The sequence below is a fragment of the Pseudomassariella vexata genome (assembly GCF_002105095.1).
Source record: "Pseudomassariella vexata strain CBS 129021 chromosome Unknown BCR38scaffold_11, whole genome shotgun sequence".
Classification (NCBI taxonomy): domain Eukaryota; kingdom Fungi; phylum Ascomycota; class Sordariomycetes; order Amphisphaeriales; family Pseudomassariaceae; genus Pseudomassariella; species Pseudomassariella vexata.
Genome location: NW_024467966.1, coordinates 790469 through 809622, shown reverse-complemented (window position 1 = coordinate 809622; position 19154 = coordinate 790469). Strand labels below are relative to the sequence as shown.

Below are 19154 nucleotides of genomic sequence, written 5' to 3'. Positions count from 1 at the left end.
AATGACTATCGTCGGCAGGGTCGATCGTAACCCAAACTATAGCCTGTCATGGTCATCGATCTATCCCAGTCGAGTAGATCCCAGTAATCTGTTCCAGCAAGGTTGCCTCGTATTGGAGTAAAGACTTTTGTCGGATAGTGTCGTTGAGGATTCGAGGCGGGGAAATAGGAAACAAGAACGGAACAAAAGAAATGTGGTGCTGCCTTAAATAAGGAATCAGTTGGGGGCCAGAAATAGTACCTCCGTAGTTCTCACTTACACCCAGGACCGGGCGTTTTGCTCGCCCTGCTTCTAGCGACTGTTCCAATGCTCTTCGTACTCCGCAGGATATAGTTGCATAGGGCTGGCGCCCACCCCTTGCGCCACACCAACTCGCTCAGCTAAAACCACCACCGGGCTGAGCTTGTCCTCACAACGGCGGGAAAGCGGAGTCGTACGGGTCCAGCCGGAATTTGGCAGATTAGACTAAGCCCATCATAGGCTAGCTTATATGCCAAGACACCGCCGAGCTAGTGTGGTGGAGAATACCGACCTTGATCAACTTCAGCCGCTATTGGCTGCTTTGGTCGCCTAGATGTTGGTCGGGATGCCGACTCGAAATGCTGATGTGTGTACAAGTTCGAGCAAGGACGCCTTGTCTCACCCCCAGATCACCATGAGATGCACCGCCCCTCTGAGAATTGACAGGCACTATATGGCAGAGCGTTTGATTCGTTGTATCCAGCAGCCCGCCCTATCACCCATGGTGATACTACGTTGTCAACGTGGTTTGTAGTCGTAGAAGAACTTATGTTACCGCACGATTCTCACCAGCTTCTTTCTCTCCCGTTCAGCGTTTGTCAGAAGTGATCCGTGCGTATCCACCACTACTACTTGGTTCCAGCCCACCAGCACTAGCCTAGCTTACCTGAATACAACACACTTCTTTCTATCTGTGTGCCCCAACAGCGCTTGTACTGTCCCAAACGGGTCGTCTGTGGCATGAGCGATTGCCACAGAACGTTCCAAAGTCATCTGCTCCGTCGTTCCAAACAGCCCATACCTAGCGTGAATACTCCTTGTAGCGTCTGCCAGCACGTGTTGCGATGCACCAGACATAGATCGTTGCTTTAACCAACCAAGTACCCGGGCTAAGCAAAGGCGGAGGATCAGCTCTAACGTCGTGTTCCGCACAATGTGCAAAACGTCAGCTTGGGAGCACAACGATGGCACACGTTCAAATATGGATCTCGTATCCCGCACACATCCACAACCCGGATACCGGATACAGCCGTCAGGTTGAGGCTCCAGTTTGGTATTTTTTTTGCCTTTTATTTCTTCTTTTTACGTTCCATGATCCTGTCTATGCCCATGCCTATGCCTGTGTTATCTAAGGTACCTCCCAGCGTCCCAGGACTCTCTAGTAGCCGTCCAAATCTCCAACGGACTCATCACTGGAGACCATCTATCCACAAAAGGATGACTTTGCCTTCCTGCGTCGCCATCTTTTCCCTGTGGATATGCCGCGGTTTGGGGACCTAGACACTCCATGATATGACATATATATATGTATATAAGCCATGCAACTTCATTCATGACCCCTTGCTGTCTTCTCTTAACTCCTTTGGGCAAACCCAACGCACCAACACCTTAAGCGGAACTCAGCACGCCATCTTTCATACATATTCGAAACTCGTTACGACTGCCTCGTGCCAATTAGTGTTGAAACCTTTTCCCAGTGCATAACCATAAATGCCAATCCGACCCTTTTGCCATAGCTTGCGCCCGACTGTAGTATGGTATCCCGTTTATAGGATATCTGGTCACCATTGCCGCCCTGATTCGGTTTGGGAATAGCAGACATGCAGCAGCAACATCCCGAGCCGTAGTTATACCACGTAGATCTTTTCTGGGCATGTGCTGGCGATGACACCGAATTGTACTTGACTGCCGTAGCTCACTTTCGTCCGAAAATGGCCCCTTTTTCGATAAACTTAACCATCCATTTGCGTGTTTCACAGCCCCACGCCTCTCAACAATTGTGGTGCATTGCATCAAAAGTAACCAGGGCCTTCCAACGATTGTCCAATATTGCAAAGGAAATGCCCAATACGAGATTTCAACCGAGAGAACTGTCAAGCTTGTCCGTAGGGTCATATCCAAGAAATGGAAGCGACCCTCGAAGGATCAAAGCCCGCCCTTGTGTTGAATGTTGGATGCTGTCGGCAACCATATTTGTTAATTAGGTCGATGTTCGAGTCCTTCGGCGGGAAACACGGTGCCAGACACGCTTGAACGTGATCGAAGTAGTCGAAGAAGAAAGACGCCATCGCTTGGTCTCTAACCTCCTTTCCTCTCGAGGTCGTTCTTTGGCATCGACTCGCCTTGCGAATACGCATCATTCTTCCCTTTCCCGTCTGGCCCTTTCTTTCGACCTTTGGGTATCTTCTGCCACCCACTAGCATGTTCGCTCTCGTTCTTCGTGCCCTTGACGTGGCCATTTTCTCGACTAAGTCCGTTGAGTCGTGGATTGCTGAGAGGTAGAGATGCGGCTTCATTCCTGGGAGAAGGTGTATCCACCGGTGACTTTTGTTTTGTCTTCGGAGAACTCTCCTTCGCATCTTTACCTTGTCCAGGCACGTTGGGTTGCATCCGATTTTGATTCATGGGCAGCTCAAATTTTCGTGTCGCAGTTGGTGAAGGTGTTCGTGTCTCATATACAGGTGACAGGTGTTGCAGATCATTGGTTTGCACCCGATCACCCATGGCAAGGTCGAGTTGAGCGATCAGCGGGCTTTGCGATTGACGTGCAATGAATCCTGAGAACATGGCCGGTGAAAATTGTGCGGCAGATTCAGGAGTCAACGGTGAGAAATGTGAGACGCTGAGATTCCCATTGGGGGTCATGGTAATAACGTCATTCGTGAATTGGGGGCCAGGTTGAGATGGCGCATGGGCATGAGTGCTTGTGGTACCGTTCACGACCAATGGCCGGTCGGGGCTCATGTTGTACTCCGGCTGCGCGGGCGCAGGGGAGTAGGTTGGCAGGGCATCGACTCGAGAACCGTAGGCATTCGGTCGCTGGCTGATACGAAGCGGGTTGTCGTAAACTAATTCCTCTGTTGCCGATTCTTCGCTTGCCAAGGAATGACGGGCCGAGCTTGCATTGGAGGGCTTGGAGACTGATCCATTCACGACAAGGGGCTTCATGTCCTGCACCGGCCGATCCCCCGCGGGAGGGAAGGGAGCTGATGCCAGGGGTGCCGAATTGGTGCCTACCGAGTAAGCCCTGTTGTGACCCAAGGGAGACGGAGAGCGTGATGTCCGTTTGATTCTATCAAGCACCGACTGGGGAAACTGATCCGAAGATAGGCGACGTCTGCCCTGACCTGAACCTTGTGGCCCTATGTCCCCAAAAGCAGGTAGTCCGTTCACCGCTGCGCGAGCACGTCGTCCGGGGCTGTACGCATCCAGATAAGAGCCAGGATACCTCTCCTCCGATGGTGGTGTGTGCGTCGCGGTTGGCTCATGCTCACTGTCGTTGCCTTCATCAGGAATGAAACTGGGGATTGGGATGCCATTGACATGCCGCGCAGGGATGTTTGCCACGCCGTTTATTCGATGGTCCGCTTCGGAGAAAGTGCCATTAGGTTGCATTACCGGGATGGGCCGAGAAGCAGGTTGCGACTGAGACCTCAAGGAACTTCCAGACAGCACAGCGCTGACGTCGCTGATGGTTGTAGACCGATGGGAACTGCGACGTTGATCCGCAGCTTGTTGGCTTGACGGCGACGAGGGATACGTGGTAAGCCCAGGATGAGTATAATATGCCTGGTTCTGGTGATACTGCAATGGGTAGTAGAACATATCTGGCCGGAGAGGTGCCGTCAGAGGCGGGTTGTCGAACGAGTTTGTCCTAGAGCGCTCGGTTGACGAGTGCGCTTGAGAAGCGGTCCCCTGCATCCTCTGCGCATGCGCGAGAGCTTGTTGTTGCGCGAGAGCTTGATTTTGCGTGTACTGCAAAAACCTTAGGTTGTTCTCTTGAAGCTGTAGCGCAGATAGTGTCTGTGCCACCACTTCCGGCTGCATGTAAATACCATCCTGCGATGTCATGAATGGGTATCCCTGGAAATACATGGCGTTGTTTGAGCTTGGGTTAGGCTCATAGTTCGTACTAGATGATGCTCTCCGGTTGTTGCCGTGATTGCTGTTTCGATACTGGCCCTGCTGCCGGTTGCCTCCCCTAAGATTGGCACCTCGACCGCCACGATTGTGTTGCTGCGACGCGCTTCGTATCAGGGCTGGTCGAGGTGCTTGTGCTGGTTTCTGCCATATCCTTTCTTCCTCCTTGGGAAACACGTATTGCTCACAGCAGTCTGCAAGTTTGCCTTCCGATATGAGCTCGAATGCACGGCGTAATTCCAGGTGAATGCCCCGGAAAGACGTGTCGTCAACTGTGTTTCCAAGATTTCGCATCGTGTTGAATGGCTCCTCAACACAGAGCTGGTTGTTAATAGCCAGGTGCCAATGCCTCCTCTCCGTCTTCTTCATGAGCTTGCCTAAACGGATAGACAAAGCGGCCTCGGCATAGTCAAACTCATGTGCGTAGAAGCGGAAGAACTGGAAAAGCAATTCTCCCAGTGTAGACGTGTTCTTCTCGCCAAATCCCCTTAGTTTGGTTATGTCATCAGCAAAAGCAGTGATACCTTCGTCCTTCTTGGTCGTCTTTTGATGAGGTCGTTGGTGCAGAGCTGGCACAATTGGGGGCTGTCGTAGCTGAAGAAATGCGATGATCATGCAGATCCACGTGTACGAGCTCAAAGTACCGCCGAAGGCTAGAGATGGATATTAGACTTGCCCGAAATCGATATCTAAGAAGCAACTTACCCGCGTCATTGACAATTCGCCTCCGAGTCCAGTATTTGATGATCATTGCCAACGGCCTTACTCTCTCATCAATCTCCACATATGTCCGTATCATACGCGTATTCTCCAACGCCAGGGTGTTGTTGACATTCATGTCGCATGCCAAGCCCAGCTCAGGATCCCATATCTTGACAATGGGAACTTTCGCGGATGAGACGCATACAACCTTCTCCATGCCATCTAGTAAATTGTGTCAGCACATCGAATCAGCGACGGGCGTTGAGGGGCGTTGGTGGTGGGGTGGGCATACGCTTGGCTAAGAGGTCTGCGAGCATGCAGACGCCCTCAAGTTCCTTCCATGGAGTTGTGATACATATATCAACTGCTTGTAGTTAGCTATATGGTTTTAAGAGCGTCCGGTGGTAGCAACGAACCATCCGAGTCGTCTGAGCAGAGTAGGTTTCCCGACGACCCAAATAAGTGAACACATATGTCATGACCCGGCCAAGTATCGTTCAGGAGTTTCTCAAGCTTTTGGACTAGCCTCTGGCGATTCGCTTCAACCGCATTGGTGGGCTTCAGTCGATCATACAGCTCGCGCATGTCTGCAGTGAGGTTCCTCTCGTCGTCATCTGACAGCTTGCTCTTTATCTTGGTCAGATCTAACTTCTCCAGTCGGTCGCTTCCCAAACTGTACGGCATCCTGCGGCGCGACCGCTCGGGCACCGTCTCAAATTGGCAACCGCCATTCCTAGGTGGGAGTGGCCTCAAAGACGGCAGGTTGCTGTTTGTCTCGGAATATGCGGACCGGGGTGAGTGGCTTTGGTTCGCGTTCGGCGAAGGCTCTCTCGATTCAAAAGAGAATTTCCTGGCGCGTTGGTGTGGCGTTGAAGGGACAGAATTCGAATGGGTTTGGGGAGGAATTGCCGTGAGATTTGCAGGTGACATCGTGACTGCCGCTGGTCTCGAGGGCAACGGATGCGGGAGGTCCATTGCTGTCTTCTTCGAAATCGGCATCTTGGGCGGCATCTTAGAAGAGGAGGCGGGTTCCTTTCCAGCTCCTGTTATAAGCGCACGATCGGCTTTGTTGGTGTTCTGAGTGCCTCTATTCCCATGGCAATTCTGAGTGCCAGGCTTAGCACGTGAAGAGTCCTTGTTCGACACCTTTGGCGACGAGCGGGATCGCAGTCCAGTGTGGACGTTCGGGGTTGTCAACAGCGGCGGCAATGGAGTAGTTTGCAAAACCCCACCGCGTCCTCGTCCCGGCGCAATGAGCTTGTTGTACTGGAGGAGCTGAGCCTGGTACAGGGAGGACTGCTGTGGGAACAGTATAGGAACTAGATCGATGCGTGTAGGAAACGGCGAATGCGAGGGCTCGGCTTTGGCAGACACTGCAGTGATGCTCAGTCGTGGAACTGCTGGACTTGATGTCGAGCGGCTCCAGAGTGGTGGGTGGTAATGATGTTTTGAGTCGGCTGCAGTTGGCCTGGCGTCCATGAAATATGGCCGACCACAAAAGGAGATACGCGAAGGTCAATCAGCAAGCAATTGTCAGCTCGTGATCCCAGTGTCTTCTGAACAAAGCGGACAAGAGTGTGTTGGGGCTGGCGAAGTGCTGTTGTTGGGCCCGAGGCAGCAAAGTGGTGGTAATTGTGCGGAGTCGTGGTTTCTGTCGTTGGTAATCGAGTGAGCGGGTGGACAATGGAAACCGGAGTGCTAGTGATCGTCAGAGAAATCGGCACGGTGGAGGAGTCGCAGAGGTACCAACTCTAACTAGACGCGACTGAACTGGGCAGCTTTGTCTCTTTCTCGCGCTCGCGCAAACACACATACACACACACGAACACAGCGTGTATCGATATAGAAAGGTATGGAATGTCTCTGTCACGGGAGGCGAACTACAGAGAGCGTCAGACTCAAACCAGCTGCATCAGGGACAGGCTAGTGTTGCAGCTGGGCAAAAGACAAGAAGAAAGGGAACGAATAGAGTAGAGAGAGGGGAAACGATTGAACAAAATCACACGGGTCGACGTGTGAATATAGCCGGGTATCGCAAGTTGAGGAAGCTGAGCTGGGTATGGAAATGCAAGAGACAGCAGTCGTCGGCTGAGTGAGAAGGTGCGGCGTTCTGAGGTCGAGTCAAGTTCTAGATAAAGATTGGCAAAAAGTGATTGAAGGGTCAAGCGTCTCGTACTTCCCTCCTGCTTCGCTTTCAAGGCAAACCGCCAGCCAGACTACCCCATACAGGCGTGTCTGGTAGTAGTGGGTAGTGTTCGCACTGCAAGCCCGCATTAAGCCCGTGCAAATCGAACGACTTTGGCACTGTGACAGATGAAGGACCTAAACCCAAAAAGGTGAAGGAGCCCATTGTTGAGTCAATGAGGATATTTGGAAACGACTCCATGTACACTGTATAAGGGCGACCCCACCCCATTTTACTTGGTAGATTGAACAGTAACCAGTACTCCTCACCCGCAGGTTATGCAAATTAGGCCACAGTTGTTAATTACCCATACTACTCAGGTATGTTTGTGCACTATTTCCTGAGGGACACATGGCGATTCCAACACCACAACTTGCAAGCCTGAGGTTCCGACTGCAATGCAGAGTCTCACAGGAGCAGGATTTTTAAGCATTCTAAATTTCTCCAAGTATTGACATAGAGCGCCTCGCTGCCACCACCATGGTCTGCCCCGTCCTTGCCCGTCCTTTTTGTCGCTCAAAGTAGCTCGTGCCTTCTTATTGAGCACAGTCTCCCGAAGCCCTGGAGTTACGAGTACGCCACAAAACAGGGTCGGAAACTTAGTTTCAACTGACATCTCACCCTTGAGGGCGGCTTCAGGGACTAGAACCAATCTGCACAATTCCAGGCTTGCCAACTGCTTATTAGAGGAGGCACCATGCTATGAGCTCATCACGAGATGTTGAAAGAATCCGACGGTAATGTTTCAACAAGGAAATGGAAAAGGAGGAGCGATTGGCCAGCCCGCGCTTGCCCGAAAGGTTCCTGGACTTTGCGGCATCCAATGTTCGCACTACAGTGCCGGGAGGCCAAGGTACCCCAGGCTGCCAGGGCAGTTGGCTGTTTTGTTTCAATCAACGTTGCCCTCATCTAGATGCTTGAGGTTGAGCGCAATATGAATGCTTCACTCGTTGATGTCTCTCTGTCACTCCAATGTTTAAGTCGCTTCGCTCTAAAAGTACTCGCTTGCCTACATGCTTAGAGTACTTGCTGTTCACTACCAAACGGGTACGTACCCGAGGTGTAAGACGTATATTGATTACACACGCACTGCACTCATTTTCTTTACCTACTCAGGTAGGTACTGTCTAGATTCATCATGCTGAGGCCGCCCTTAATGCAGCCAACCTTGATCGGACGCAGATCAACTGGAAGTGCCACAATGGCATCGAGTCTACCTGGCTGGTTTGGGGCGGGTTTGGGGCGACTTTGGTACCGCGGCGGGCAGCCGTAACGAGACAGACCACTTCCGGCACCGTCAAATAGCCTGCCTTGCCTGTTGATGCACCATGGTACGAAATTTGAACCTGCAGACAACAGATCTGTATAGCGGCGCCGAACCGATAGGCTTTCGAACCAACCAGCCTCAAATACCAGTATTAGTCGTTGGACGAACCAACACTCGCAACTAATCATAGAATCATGGGTCAATGTTGATATCACTCGTTCATCTGCATTCCGAAGTTTGGGCAAGGCTGAAGGCGCGTCAGATATGTGAGCATGACCTGCAGATCCCGACTTCTATTTAGGGCCAGGATATTCACCCCATGCCGCTTCGTTGTGGTACACATCCTCCTGGTCTACTAGCCTTGACACATCATAGTCAGTCTCACCAACTTACTCGTATTAGCTTCGAACAATAAATAGGATTCCAAGAAACTCGAGAGCGAGATTGCGGAAATACTGATATTGTTGGCCGATTGATTTTTCAGCTGCCTGGATCTATCGAGAATAAGCAAGGTCCGAATTGATGCGTCCCCACGTCCTGTAAGACAGTAAGATTCAGCACACCTAAGCAATCTAACGCTACCACAGAAGTTGTCTCTTCGCCTACACCACTGGAAGAGTTTCCAGCTTAGCGGGTCGTATCGAAACGACAGCTGCACCCTACCCTTCACTCGTCGTGTAGCCTACCGTGAGGCCGAGATGCCGAATCTTATTGGCGATCAAAGGCAGCTACTTTGTCCGCTAAGACATAGCCTTGACATGACATATTCAGTTAAAATCCCTCTCAAGTGACAAATGCGAACATTGTCAGCAGCAAGATTTGACTCCCTCAAAAACAGGCTGACTTCGAGGCCAAGAAATAGAGCAACTCTGCTCCTTGTTGAGGCGAAGTCATGGATAGTGCTATGCAAGACTCTGGGCACAACCACCTAGCCGCGGTTGATACTAGACCGAACGTGGGCATGGATCGTGTTTCCTGTCAACGTTCTGGATCAGCTCTTCTCAATCCCATGTTGCACAACCATCTGATTGCCAAGCAGGCAAACTACCAAAACAGACCCAGGGCACTGGCAAATATATTCAAATTTGAATGCTTGCAGAGCCGCGTACCACAGGGTCATACTGCAGTCTTCAAGCTAAGCCATACCTCAAGAAGATTGTTACAATACATGGACCAAAAACCAGGTGGGTAGCTGTGGAAGATTTCTGCATTAGCCGGCTGACTGTAGAATGGTTCAACAATAAAACAGTTTCAGTGAAGGCACCAGTAATAAACACGCCACTTCTGTTGTTCAAAGTCAACATAGGTGGCCCTAATTCTGCTGCGCTGCATTCTCTGTGAGAAGTCATTGATGCGGCGGGTAGTGGTATTCATGACGAAACTATGGCATAGAGGATATATTGCCAACGGTTAAGCATGACTAACTGGCATACTCATCACCGGCCATTCACTCAAAGCCCCCTACACACTAGTAAGTCTTCGTCCACTAGCATGTACACGTTGCGTCTCCCCATGTTGCCCAGCTTCGTACAGTTCATTCTGGGCAATACCGACAAACATCCAATCGAGAAGACGGCTCCCGAGCCTCCATATTAAACACCTGGGGCATCCTTGCTCGATGGAAAGGCTTCTGCGGCGCTTGTTGATTGCTAGCTTTCGGCTCGGTCTAGCTCAGTTGACCGCGGCTTTGTTAGCTCGTTGGTTACAGTATCGAGTACTACAAATGCGTCCTCCTCGTCGTCCTAATCGAAGACAGTGCCGGAAATTGGACTCCAAGCCCGATCTTCCCATTTACTTCACCTTCTCTCAACTTGCTTCGAGGGAATTATTGGTACTGCCTAAGGCCCAATGGCTCATTTACGTTGGCAAGGTTAGCATCTGCTCCATCTCATTTCTGGGCTGTTGGTCTCACAGGAAATGGTTTTCGACCGGAAGCCATACTGTCCTCTAGTGCATGCAGAAGTCATTCGACATGCTTGGGGAAAGGGCGGGGAACCAGCTGATGCGATTCTTGCCTATCGTCATTAGGACATTTAGCGTGGAGGCAGATGGATCATGTCTAGTCTTCAAAGGAACAGAATCAAATACATGTCCCCAACGCGGGGCTGAAATATTGGCCACCCCGCAAAAAGACCCTTAGTTTTTATTGGCCAATCGGTAGGCTAGCTCTATGAAGGTAGTTCATGCTTGGCATCATCAGCCTCGCCGTCTAGAACCCCTTGTCATCAGGGGTCCCACGCAGGAATGAGCCCCGGGATCCGAGCTACGGAGAACGGAGTACTTCGCGACAACCCCTGTGTCAAGGAGCTCCCGCAGCCTCGCGCTACATGGGTTTGTCGGCGTTTCCCATCATGATCGACTTATGTTTCCAGTATGTACTTCTGCGTCGGCTCACTTTTGTGTTTGGCAGTTCCGCAATTCGAGACTTAGTCTTTCCCCATGTGTATTGACGTTCCTTTTAGACAGCTCAAAGGCCCATCTACTACCTAAAGCCTGCTGCTCGCTAGCCAACTTGTTGCGATATTGTATCCAGGTTAGGCAAACACCCAATATGTTCTCGAGTCTGACAACAAAGCTCGCACTGCGGAAGGCTGGCATCAAGAGCGACACATTTGACTTCTCTTCAGAGGCAAAGCCACCCAAGGGCACCAAAGCTGGTCTTGATGAGCAGGAGTCCTCAGTGGGATGGCCCGCATGGATAAGCACAAAGAAGCTACCATTGACGGCACAAGCATGGCTTTCGCCACCACCACCCCCGATACCAATCGCCGAATGCCCCAAGGTCGGGGATCTGGCACCTCTCGACCGGGACCGGCAACTGTCATTCGGCAATGGAAAGCCTGTCATTGTGGTTTTCCTCCGCTGCGTCGGCTGTGCTTGTGAGTTATGCTCTCCCCTCCTATGCTGTGCTCTACCAAATCTCCACTGACTCGGTCGTGAGCCCTTAGTTGCCCAAAAGACCTTTCTCGCCCTTCGAACGCTCGCCAACCGTCATCAGGGAAAGGTGACGTGTATCGCTGTATCCCACTCTTCTAAGGAGGCGACGCGCAAGTGGATGGATCTGCTGGGGGGTGCGTGGAACGTCGAGGTCGTTATCGATGAAGACCGCGTTATCTACGCTGCCTGGGGCCTGGGGCTCGGTACCGTCTGGTCCATGTTCAACCCTACGACTCAAGTGCAGGGTTGGAAGGAGAAGGGTTGGTTGGGCATAAAGGTGGCTGATTCCATACAGAGGACCGGCAGTTTCAGTCCCGTGGTGCCACCTTCGCAAGCTGGCAAGGGCGCCGTCGTTGGCCCGGCAGAGTCAACTGATGGTCCTAGTACAGTCATGGGGAATAAGTGGCAGCAGGCTGGTTTGTTTGCCGTTGACGGACGAGGAACTGTCTTGTTGGCTACCAAAGCACTACGGGCTGACGATGTCATGGATTTGGATGCTGCCGCTACCGCCTTAGGTCTCCGGTAAATAATGATTGGCTGCACTGTACAGCATTCTAGCACTTATGTGAGGTATTTTTGGTTGATTAGCAATGTTTTCTCGTTGATATTTGCGTGAGGATTGACTTGGCTTCATGCCGAGTCCATCATCTGGATATATGAGTATTTGAATACACGCTAGATGTATTTACTGTGTTCCCTGCTTCATTGTTCTATGTAGTGTTGCGACCCGATATTGTTAGTACTAAGCACCATATCTAAGCTTGAAGCCAGTGATTCTTGCAACATATTACTTATTGTATTCCCGTCTCATCTCTAGCCTGGTGTGGCTGTTCCATATTTTCTCGTTCAATGAGGCGATATAGCTAGTTAGCCCACCAAGGCATCGTTTAGGGCTACTAAGGGGCAAAACATGCAGCCTATTCCATGCTAGGAGGTATTCCACTGAAGACGAACAGAAGCGTCCCTCTTCTGTGCAGCACGCAGCTTCACACTAGCCTTTGGGCATATATTTGAAGACCTCTCAGAAGCTGGTCGTAGGATGGGAAGTGCAAGAGTAACATTGGAGACGTAACATAAGTAATATCCCGCCATCGGACATTCATGACTATGTGCTGTAAAATATTATTTCTCGGGTAACAGTTGGAATTTCTTGAGTCCCGAGAGTCATCTCAGCCTTATATGAGATGCCCCTAAACCCTGTTCTCCTCTACCGCAACTCTCGTATGTCAGGAAATGTTACTTGGAGTCTGGAAAGGGACAACCCGAGTCTTTCTCCGGTTTCGTTCATAGGGTAGTCAGTTTGTTCAACCAGCTTGTCGTAGCGGGAATGAAAAGCTGAGGTACCTAATATCATATTGGAACACGAACGCAAATACGTTTGTGCGAAGTATTGGTGTCCGGTTTTTGTCTTTTCTCTTTCTCTCTCCATTGCTAGAAAAAAGGCTCTCGAGCACTGCCTATACATGGTTTGATCACTCGAGAGCGCTAGATATACAAATACACTGTTCATCTCTGTGTATCTCTTCGATTTCTGGAGCTCAAACGTCGGTGCAGAAGACCCAAATGGCTTGGACTTATTATTTAGTATATTCAACAAGGCAACAAGCTCACTAGATGTTGTCTCCTCACCAAACTTGAAGCCGCTGGGACAGTTTGGTTGGCGCATATATGTGCAAGTATTCCTAACGTACTATATACGGATATTACGTCCTCAGGCAAACGGAAGAGTGGCGTAAAAGTCATTCGGGTAGCAGGATGGGAGACACCTCGCTAGTTCGCAAATGGACCATTGATGCATTTCTGTGGTATGCATCAGGTGTCCTAGAACTTGGTAGGCCTGTGCAGGTACTAAGTAGATTGGCTCTTTATGGACGAAGATACATAGGTATATCACAAGACGGTATCAAGTAAGTCACGGAACAGAAGCGTATGGTTGATTAGCCCCGGCCTTCGCTCGCCACAGAGGGGAGGCATTCGCAAGTAAGGACTTATGTAAAAAGCTGACGTAGAGTAATGTGAATAGAGGGGCCAAGCTGCGAGTCACTGCCACTTGTATTAACTAAGGACAATCAATATCTGCGCGGGGTATATGTAGTACTGATTCTTGGCTATCCATCTAGCATAATTCAGCCCGAGTCATCACTCACGATTCTGGGTGCCTAGCATAATAAATAGTCGAGGCCCATGAAACGGGTAGCGCAGTGCGCACTGGTTCCTAACTAAGCTTATTTAAGGCAACAAACGACTTATAAGTTCTTATGACTTGCAAGGTTAAAAGAAATCATCATGGTAGTCTCGCATGATGATAGATGCATTTAGGCAAGCCCCAATCACTTGGGGGCATCGCATGGTGCCTAGATTTAACTAATACATTAGTTCTAACAGGAACATACCGATGCACATAGATATAGGCATATGTATTGGAGCAAGTAAGAAAGGGCAACTGGGCTTCAGCGTCGAGGTAGCGTATTGAACAGATTGCTGGATCTTCTGGAAGACGAATGTCCATCGTCAGGTAAACCGACAACCCAAAACATCCCGAGAATAAATGAGACCCGGTCACAACTTGCCTGCTCAGCGCCTAGCTCGTTTATCTTCGTTGACACAGTCACACCAATACATCGGGAAAAGGAAGACTTCCAATTTGTCAAAAGCCCACTGACCAACTCCAAATGCGAATACTCCCCACACCATATGCTGTGCTCACACATAACCCCCTATTGCATTACTAACAACAAAACTCCCTTTTTTGCAGTGCATTATAATGCACAACTCCATTCCGCACGATACCCAACCAAACCGACAAACCACGGTGCAAACACCCTCCCTGATGCCCTTGCCGTACTGAACCCAACTGAGAAAGTATTGGCCCTTTTTCATCATCCCTACCTGCTTTGTCTTGTTTTTTTCCGAACTTGCAAGCTCTTATATATCAATTTTGCGAGAAGTGTGACCGAGATTGAGATGACGTGAAGGTGCACAATCGGTTGAAAACAAAAACTCCAAAACAACGAACATTTCACCCAACCTAGCCCAATCCGTGTTTCCGTGTTTCCGTGTCGTAAAAGGCCCCAAACACCTCATGCTGATGCTGGATACGCATTCCCTGGCCGCTTAGAGGCCACCAACCTATAAACCTCTGTTTCCGCTGACATCTAATCTGAAGCGGTCCTCATCTCCCCAATGTTCTCTTGGCTTTCGTACTCAAAAGCGGGCTCACTTCCGGTGTGTTCGTTAATATGTTAACCCCAAACACTGGCCTGGACTCCCAATCCGGACGTCTGCTTGCCCCACACGCCAGGGCGGTTACCCCAACCGTTGTAGCCGTCGGGAGTGGCACTAGACGGGTTTGGCGGGGCGCCAGGAGCCGGGTTGTTCTCTTCTACGTTGCCGGTACCATTGCCCGAAGCAGTGTAGCCGTGGCTCAGCGGAGAAGGCAGAGGCGTAGTCGATCGTTTGTTCAGAGCAGGATTTGTAGGCTGGGCCGCGCCGGCAGGACGAGTACCGATCGGTGCAACAGTGTTGTTACCTGTCTGGTTAGAAGCATTGCCCTGTCGAGGAGGGGAGCCGCTAGGCGACGAGTTACTGGTGCAGCTAGCTTGCTGGATTGTATTATCAAAGGGACCTTTGCTGTTGGACGGGTTAGACTGGGGGCTCGCATTGCTGCCAGCACGTGATCCTTGGCCGTCGCGAGCCGGCGCAACACCCTCCGGTGCTCCTCGCGAGTAGTCGTACGCAAGAGGTGAGTGGCCTCGATGGCTGGACGGTCCCGTGGAGAGTCCGGGCGCACCGGAGCGAGGAGCGCCGTTTTCATCGCCGAAGCCGCCGTTCTCCCCAGAAGAGGTGTCGCCGTACAATGCGCTGCGCTGACGCGCAATCAGGTCGCGGCGATCATCCTCAGACATGCTGCCGGGACTCAGAGCGCGGTCGGGCTTTGTACCGGGGTAGGACATCTCAGCGAGGACGGCTATAGTCAATGTTAGCCAGGTGTTTGTACTCGCCCAGAGTATAGGAAGTGGCCGTGTTTGTGTATATGTGTGCATGGGTGTTCGTGTGCTAGGTAGATGGGTAAGATAGGTAGCATGGGCCCCAGGTGGTTTACGCGAGTTCAACGGAAAAGGCAATGCCAGACATGTAGAGCCCGAGTGGACAGATATGGGACATGTTGGCTCCAATTTTTTCATTTGTGATAGGAGTCTGGTGCTATACAGAAGAGGGCGGCCTACTTCGGTTGTATTGCTGCTCTTGATGGTAGTTTCGCAGCTCTCGCTCCCGCTGAGCTGCCATTCTCCGCTTCGCCTGCATCATCTGCTCCGCCTCGTTGGATCCGCGCGACGTCTGGTGTCGTTGGTTCGCATAGAAGTTCTGCAGACCTGGTCCAGACGCAGGTCCAGGTCCAGGGCCAGGTCCGCCTTGGTGACCAACGCGCGCATCACCGAACTCGGTCACAGAGTGAGATCGCGGGGCGGGCGGTCCTGAAGGGGCTCGGCCGTCTGCATTTCCCGTTAGCCAAGCCATGACTACACTCCTAATACAGACGCGCGCGTCCTCCTCCATTGTGGTTTCGTCGTCCCATCGAAGGAGTCGCCCGTCGGTGCTGGAAGGGGGGCAACTCACGGCGCCCGGACATGCCAAACATCTTGCCGCTCTTAACCAGGTTGTCTATGGCGCGATCGACCTCTGCAAGTCTTGTGTTAGCCTACTGGTTCCCATAATATCCTTTCCCAGGTCGAGTTCGTGCACACGAGACGGCCCTGGGAGGGAACGTACCCTCTATTTGTTGTGTGAAAGCAGCCGGCTCCTCGCGAGGAATGGCCGAGCTGGCGCCTGCGCACTTGAAGTCAATTGATGGATTCTTCATCTCTACTACACGAACAAGAGTTCCTCGACTCACCAGACCGGGCAGGTGGAGGAGTTTGGTGGTCCCAGGTGGGCTGACCAGCACCAGCGCCGGGCCATTGCGATTCTCCATAGTATTGCGACATCGTGTCCTATTTGCTGTCCTTGATCGTTCGACGCGAGGTGAACTTGGGTGGCTCAAGTTGCAGTCACGACGCGTACCGCCGACTGGGACGTGATCGTGAGGAAGGATCTCCGCGTGGTGGAGGAGTCCTATTTGCCGTCTAGTTCGGACCCCTTTTGCATCGAATGGAATGTTAGCCGTGCTCGGGATGTGGTGATAAGAACATGTGAGGAAGATCTTGAGGTGCAGCAAATGCGGGATGGCCGATTTGGGCGGATGGACGGAAATCAGTGGAGAAGCGAGTCAAGGCACAAATACTGGCTGGTACGAGGCGTGCTTCTCTATGCTTTGCAGAAATTGTGTTTTCTTGGATAGATCCAAGAAGCCGAGAAAAAACGGTCCTCCCGCACACGCTTTTCTCTGGAGTCAAGGGCGCACGCGCGATATACAGATTTGCCTAGGCGATTTTGGGGGAATAGACGCAAAAAATTTAAACTGGAAATTTTGTCTCTCGGTTGCGACTTACCAGCAAAGCCCAGAAGAATTACAATCTTCAGACCAAAATAGTTTCAGACACGGGTTTGGCGACGGGAAAATAGCCCACTTTCTACGGCAGGAAAAAAGAAAAGAAGGGACGGCAGCACACAACGCGCCAGGAAAAGACGGGCCGTGACTTGGGAGGAAGTGTGTGAGCCTTTTGAGGGGAGGGAGGCGACAACGGGGAAACCGGGAGGGAAGAGAGAGGGTAAAAAATTTGAGATTTGCGAGTAAAGGGAATTATCGGAGTGGCAGCAGCAGTCGGCGGCCTTGTAGATCTACCAAGCCGGCCAAATGGGGTATGAAGTATCCGTACGGGAGGAGTGGTGGCCCTGGCGGCGACGCAACGCTGTGCGGGAACAACAACAAAAAAGTAGCTGGTCGTGATTATGGTGGTGGACTCCTTCAATCAAATGACAAAGCTCCCTCAGTTTTTTTTTCTCATTGGGAAATTTCCCAGCAGGAGGTCGCGAGGTGGAGATCATTGACGAGGAAGAGAAGGTGGGTGGGAGTTACTTGTGGAGAAGTAAGTCAAGTAGACAGTACTTAGAATGCAATTACTAGCACTGCAACTGGTCCTGAGAGAAGACACCTATGGCCCATCCATGGCAGCACCTGTTAATATAATCTGAATGGGGATAATTTTAAAATCTAATGAAGACTAGCCGCCGGCGGCATTGACTTTAAGTAACGGCTCCTTACTGCTAATAATCGAGGTACTGTGTGGTTGATTCCCCGGAGTTTTTGGATCAATGACCCTGATGTCAAAGAGGGTGGTATTCAGCAGCTGGCACTCACGTGGTATCAGATACTCGTTTCCTGGAGGTGTGGTTTGCAGCAAGTGCACTGTCTGCCCACTAGTGACAGTAACGATGATGATGCTTCACATCCAATCCGTGTACATTAGTATCTCCGGAGGTTACTTGCGCTACTCCGTACAAGGCTGGCTACAGTCCCCAGACTTGGTCGGAGCTTCTTTCTCATTGATGAATTGGCAAGACCGCCTGCGCGGGCGGCTCCGCAGCCTCTTTGTTACAGCCGTTTCTTTGATGCAGTAGTTATTACCTGAAAAGCTTTAGTGCACAAAGTACCAACCAGGATTACAAGTACTTACTTGCCGATGGAGTATTTTTTTCCTTACCTCATCTTTTTGAGCTCTGACCAAGTCCGTTATTCTTACCACCGATCAAAGATCTTGTGATTGTCCGACATGAGAAAAGGCATTGTGTCTCTTCAGATATGTAATCTACGAGAGTTATCGCATCGTCCAGTGCCTTGTTAAGTAGAGGGCTCTTTCGTGCATGTCACTTGAGCGCTAACCATGGCCCCTAAGTAGCTGACGTATTTTTTTCTCCGTGTTTCTACGATCTACTCCGTATCAACCGTATCAACGGAAATAGCGGCGACTGCGTGATTAGCCTGCCAGTCACCTTTGGGGATGGGATCGGAAATGGACCGGTGATCCGTAGCATCATCCATGGTAGCGCACCACGGTTTTCCTGGAGATTGAACGTGTCTTGGCCACCTCCACGTCGCGCGACAGGTCTCCGATTATTCGTACTCCGTATCCTTGTTAACATGCTCGACAGCAACAACTTCAGAGCTGTTCGACAAAGTTCTTGAACTGATTGCAAGCGTCATCATCTGCAAAATGTAAGTAATCTGTGGAAGGGCGAGTATACACAGGCCCGAAGGCGGCCTCCTTGTGGTGCTGCTCATCCAGCCTCTTACGACAAGACGACGAGGAGAAACCCAAATACCCCGGAGAGTGCAGAAGTGCTTCGGGCCCTTGCCGCGATATTGTCATTAGCGTAATAGTAGGCATACCCCTTCTTCGCAGCAGCTTCTAGCGGCGACTTATTTGCAACCTCAACCGTTTTCCACAAACGTCGGAATCCCTTGACATATCCGAATCAGCAGTTTGCTGTGCGGCAGAACTCAAAATACGCCTAGGTTTCAACCTCGTCATTTATTTTTAGGGATTCGAATTGATTACAGCCAGTCCTTTTGGTACGGACATTTTCCGTAGTTCTGCATATGTCAGTGCCGTTTTCCCACCCCATATGTGCATGCGAGCATCGCTGGGAAGCCCTTGCAGAAGTAATACAACTCGGCTGCTCTGGGCCCTGGCCGAGGTTGGGCCTGAGCCATTCAATAGGCCAGCTCTCGCATTCATTACTCATGCTATCTCCGGCCCGCCCCCCATGTCTCATCATGAGCTGAACTCGCTCACGACCACGAAGTACCCGACTCGACACAAGAACCACATGTCAGCGTCCACGGTGCGGCAGCACAATTCCCTTAGCCTCGCTGTGCAACACGTGGGTACAGCTGCACGTAATACGGTTCCATCATCAACTTTATATACTTCCCGTTGATGAGACTCCGAGATTAGTCGGAAG

At 51.1% G+C, this 19154-nt stretch overlaps 5 protein-coding genes across 5 annotated transcripts; 3 read left to right on the top strand and 2 right to left on the bottom strand.

Moving 5' to 3' along the window:
* Positions 1-2319: 2319 nt before the first annotated feature.
* BCR38DRAFT_459715 (uncharacterized protein) lies at positions 2320-6342 on the bottom strand (the record flags this gene model as incomplete). The annotated part of the gene is made up of 4 exons (XM_040862325.1): positions 2320-4814; positions 4867-5085; positions 5156-5227; positions 5280-6342. 4 exons carry the CDS (start codon positions 6340-6342, stop codon positions 2320-2322), a joined length of 3849 nt encoding a protein of 1282 aa, XP_040712932.1.
* A 3178-nt stretch (positions 6343-9520) lies between these two features.
* Positions 9521-10415, top strand: BCR38DRAFT_442249 (uncharacterized protein). Its single transcript, XM_040860801.1, has 2 exons — positions 9521-10167; positions 10228-10415. The coding sequence occupies exons 1-2, from the start codon at positions 9934-9936 to the stop codon at positions 10264-10266; spliced, it is 273 nt and encodes a 90-aa protein (XP_040712931.1). The 5' UTR covers positions 9521-9933; the 3' UTR covers positions 10267-10415.
* On the top strand, positions 10394-11948 carry BCR38DRAFT_442245 (uncharacterized protein). The gene is made up of 3 exons (XM_040860800.1): positions 10394-10686; positions 10778-11194; positions 11264-11948. Exons 2-3 carry the CDS (start codon positions 10867-10869, stop codon positions 11776-11778), a joined length of 843 nt encoding a protein of 280 aa, XP_040712930.1. The 5' UTR covers positions 10394-10686; positions 10778-10866; the 3' UTR covers positions 11779-11948.
* A 2411-nt stretch (positions 11949-14359) lies between these two features.
* Positions 14360-16355, bottom strand: BCR38DRAFT_44961 (uncharacterized protein). The gene is made up of 5 exons (XM_040861299.1): positions 16147-16355; positions 16023-16079; positions 15870-15932; positions 15479-15745; positions 14360-15219 (listed from the first exon to the last, which is right to left on the bottom strand). The coding sequence occupies exons 1-5, from the start codon at positions 16235-16237 to the stop codon at positions 14495-14497; spliced, it is 1203 nt and encodes a 400-aa protein (XP_040712929.1). The 5' UTR covers positions 16238-16355; the 3' UTR covers positions 14360-14494.
* A 2462-nt stretch (positions 16356-18817) lies between these two features.
* On the top strand, positions 18818-19154 carry BCR38DRAFT_442239 (uncharacterized protein). Its single transcript, XM_040860799.1, has one exon. It carries the CDS (start codon positions 18822-18824, stop codon positions 19128-19130), a length of 309 nt encoding a protein of 102 aa, XP_040712928.1. The 5' UTR covers positions 18818-18821; the 3' UTR covers positions 19131-19154.

Bases quoted from the DNA above. Each gene is read 5' to 3' on its own strand.
- BCR38DRAFT_442239 (XM_040860799.1), top strand. From the start codon at position 18,822: ATGCGAGCATCGCTGGGAAGCCCTTGCAGAAGTAATACAACTCGGCTG.
- BCR38DRAFT_442245 (XM_040860800.1), top strand. From the start codon at position 10,867: ATGTTCTCGAGTCTGACAACAAAGCTCGCACTGCGGAAGGCTGGCATC. The intron at 11,195-11,263 runs GTGAGTTATGCT...GTGAGCCCTTAG, and splicing joins CCGCTGCGTCGGCTGTGCTT to TTGCCCAAAAGACCTTTCTC.
- BCR38DRAFT_44961 (XM_040861299.1), bottom strand. From the start codon at position 16,237: ATGTCGCAATACTATGGAGAATCGCAATGGCCCGGCGCTGGTGCTGGT. The intron at 15,933-16,022 runs GTACGTTCCCTC...CAAGACTTGCAG, and splicing joins TTTCACACAACAAATAGAGG to AGGTCGATCGCGCCATAGAC. The intron at 15,220-15,478 runs GTAGGCCGCCCT...CATTGACTATAG, and splicing joins AGAGCAGCAATACAACCGAA to CCGTCCTCGCTGAGATGTCC.
- BCR38DRAFT_442249 (XM_040860801.1), top strand. From the start codon at position 9,934: ATGGAAAGGCTTCTGCGGCGCTTGTTGATTGCTAGCTTTCGGCTCGGT. The intron at 10,168-10,227 runs CTCATTTACGTT...TGTTGGTCTCAC, and splicing joins TACTGCCTAAGGCCCAATGG to AGGAAATGGTTTTCGACCGG.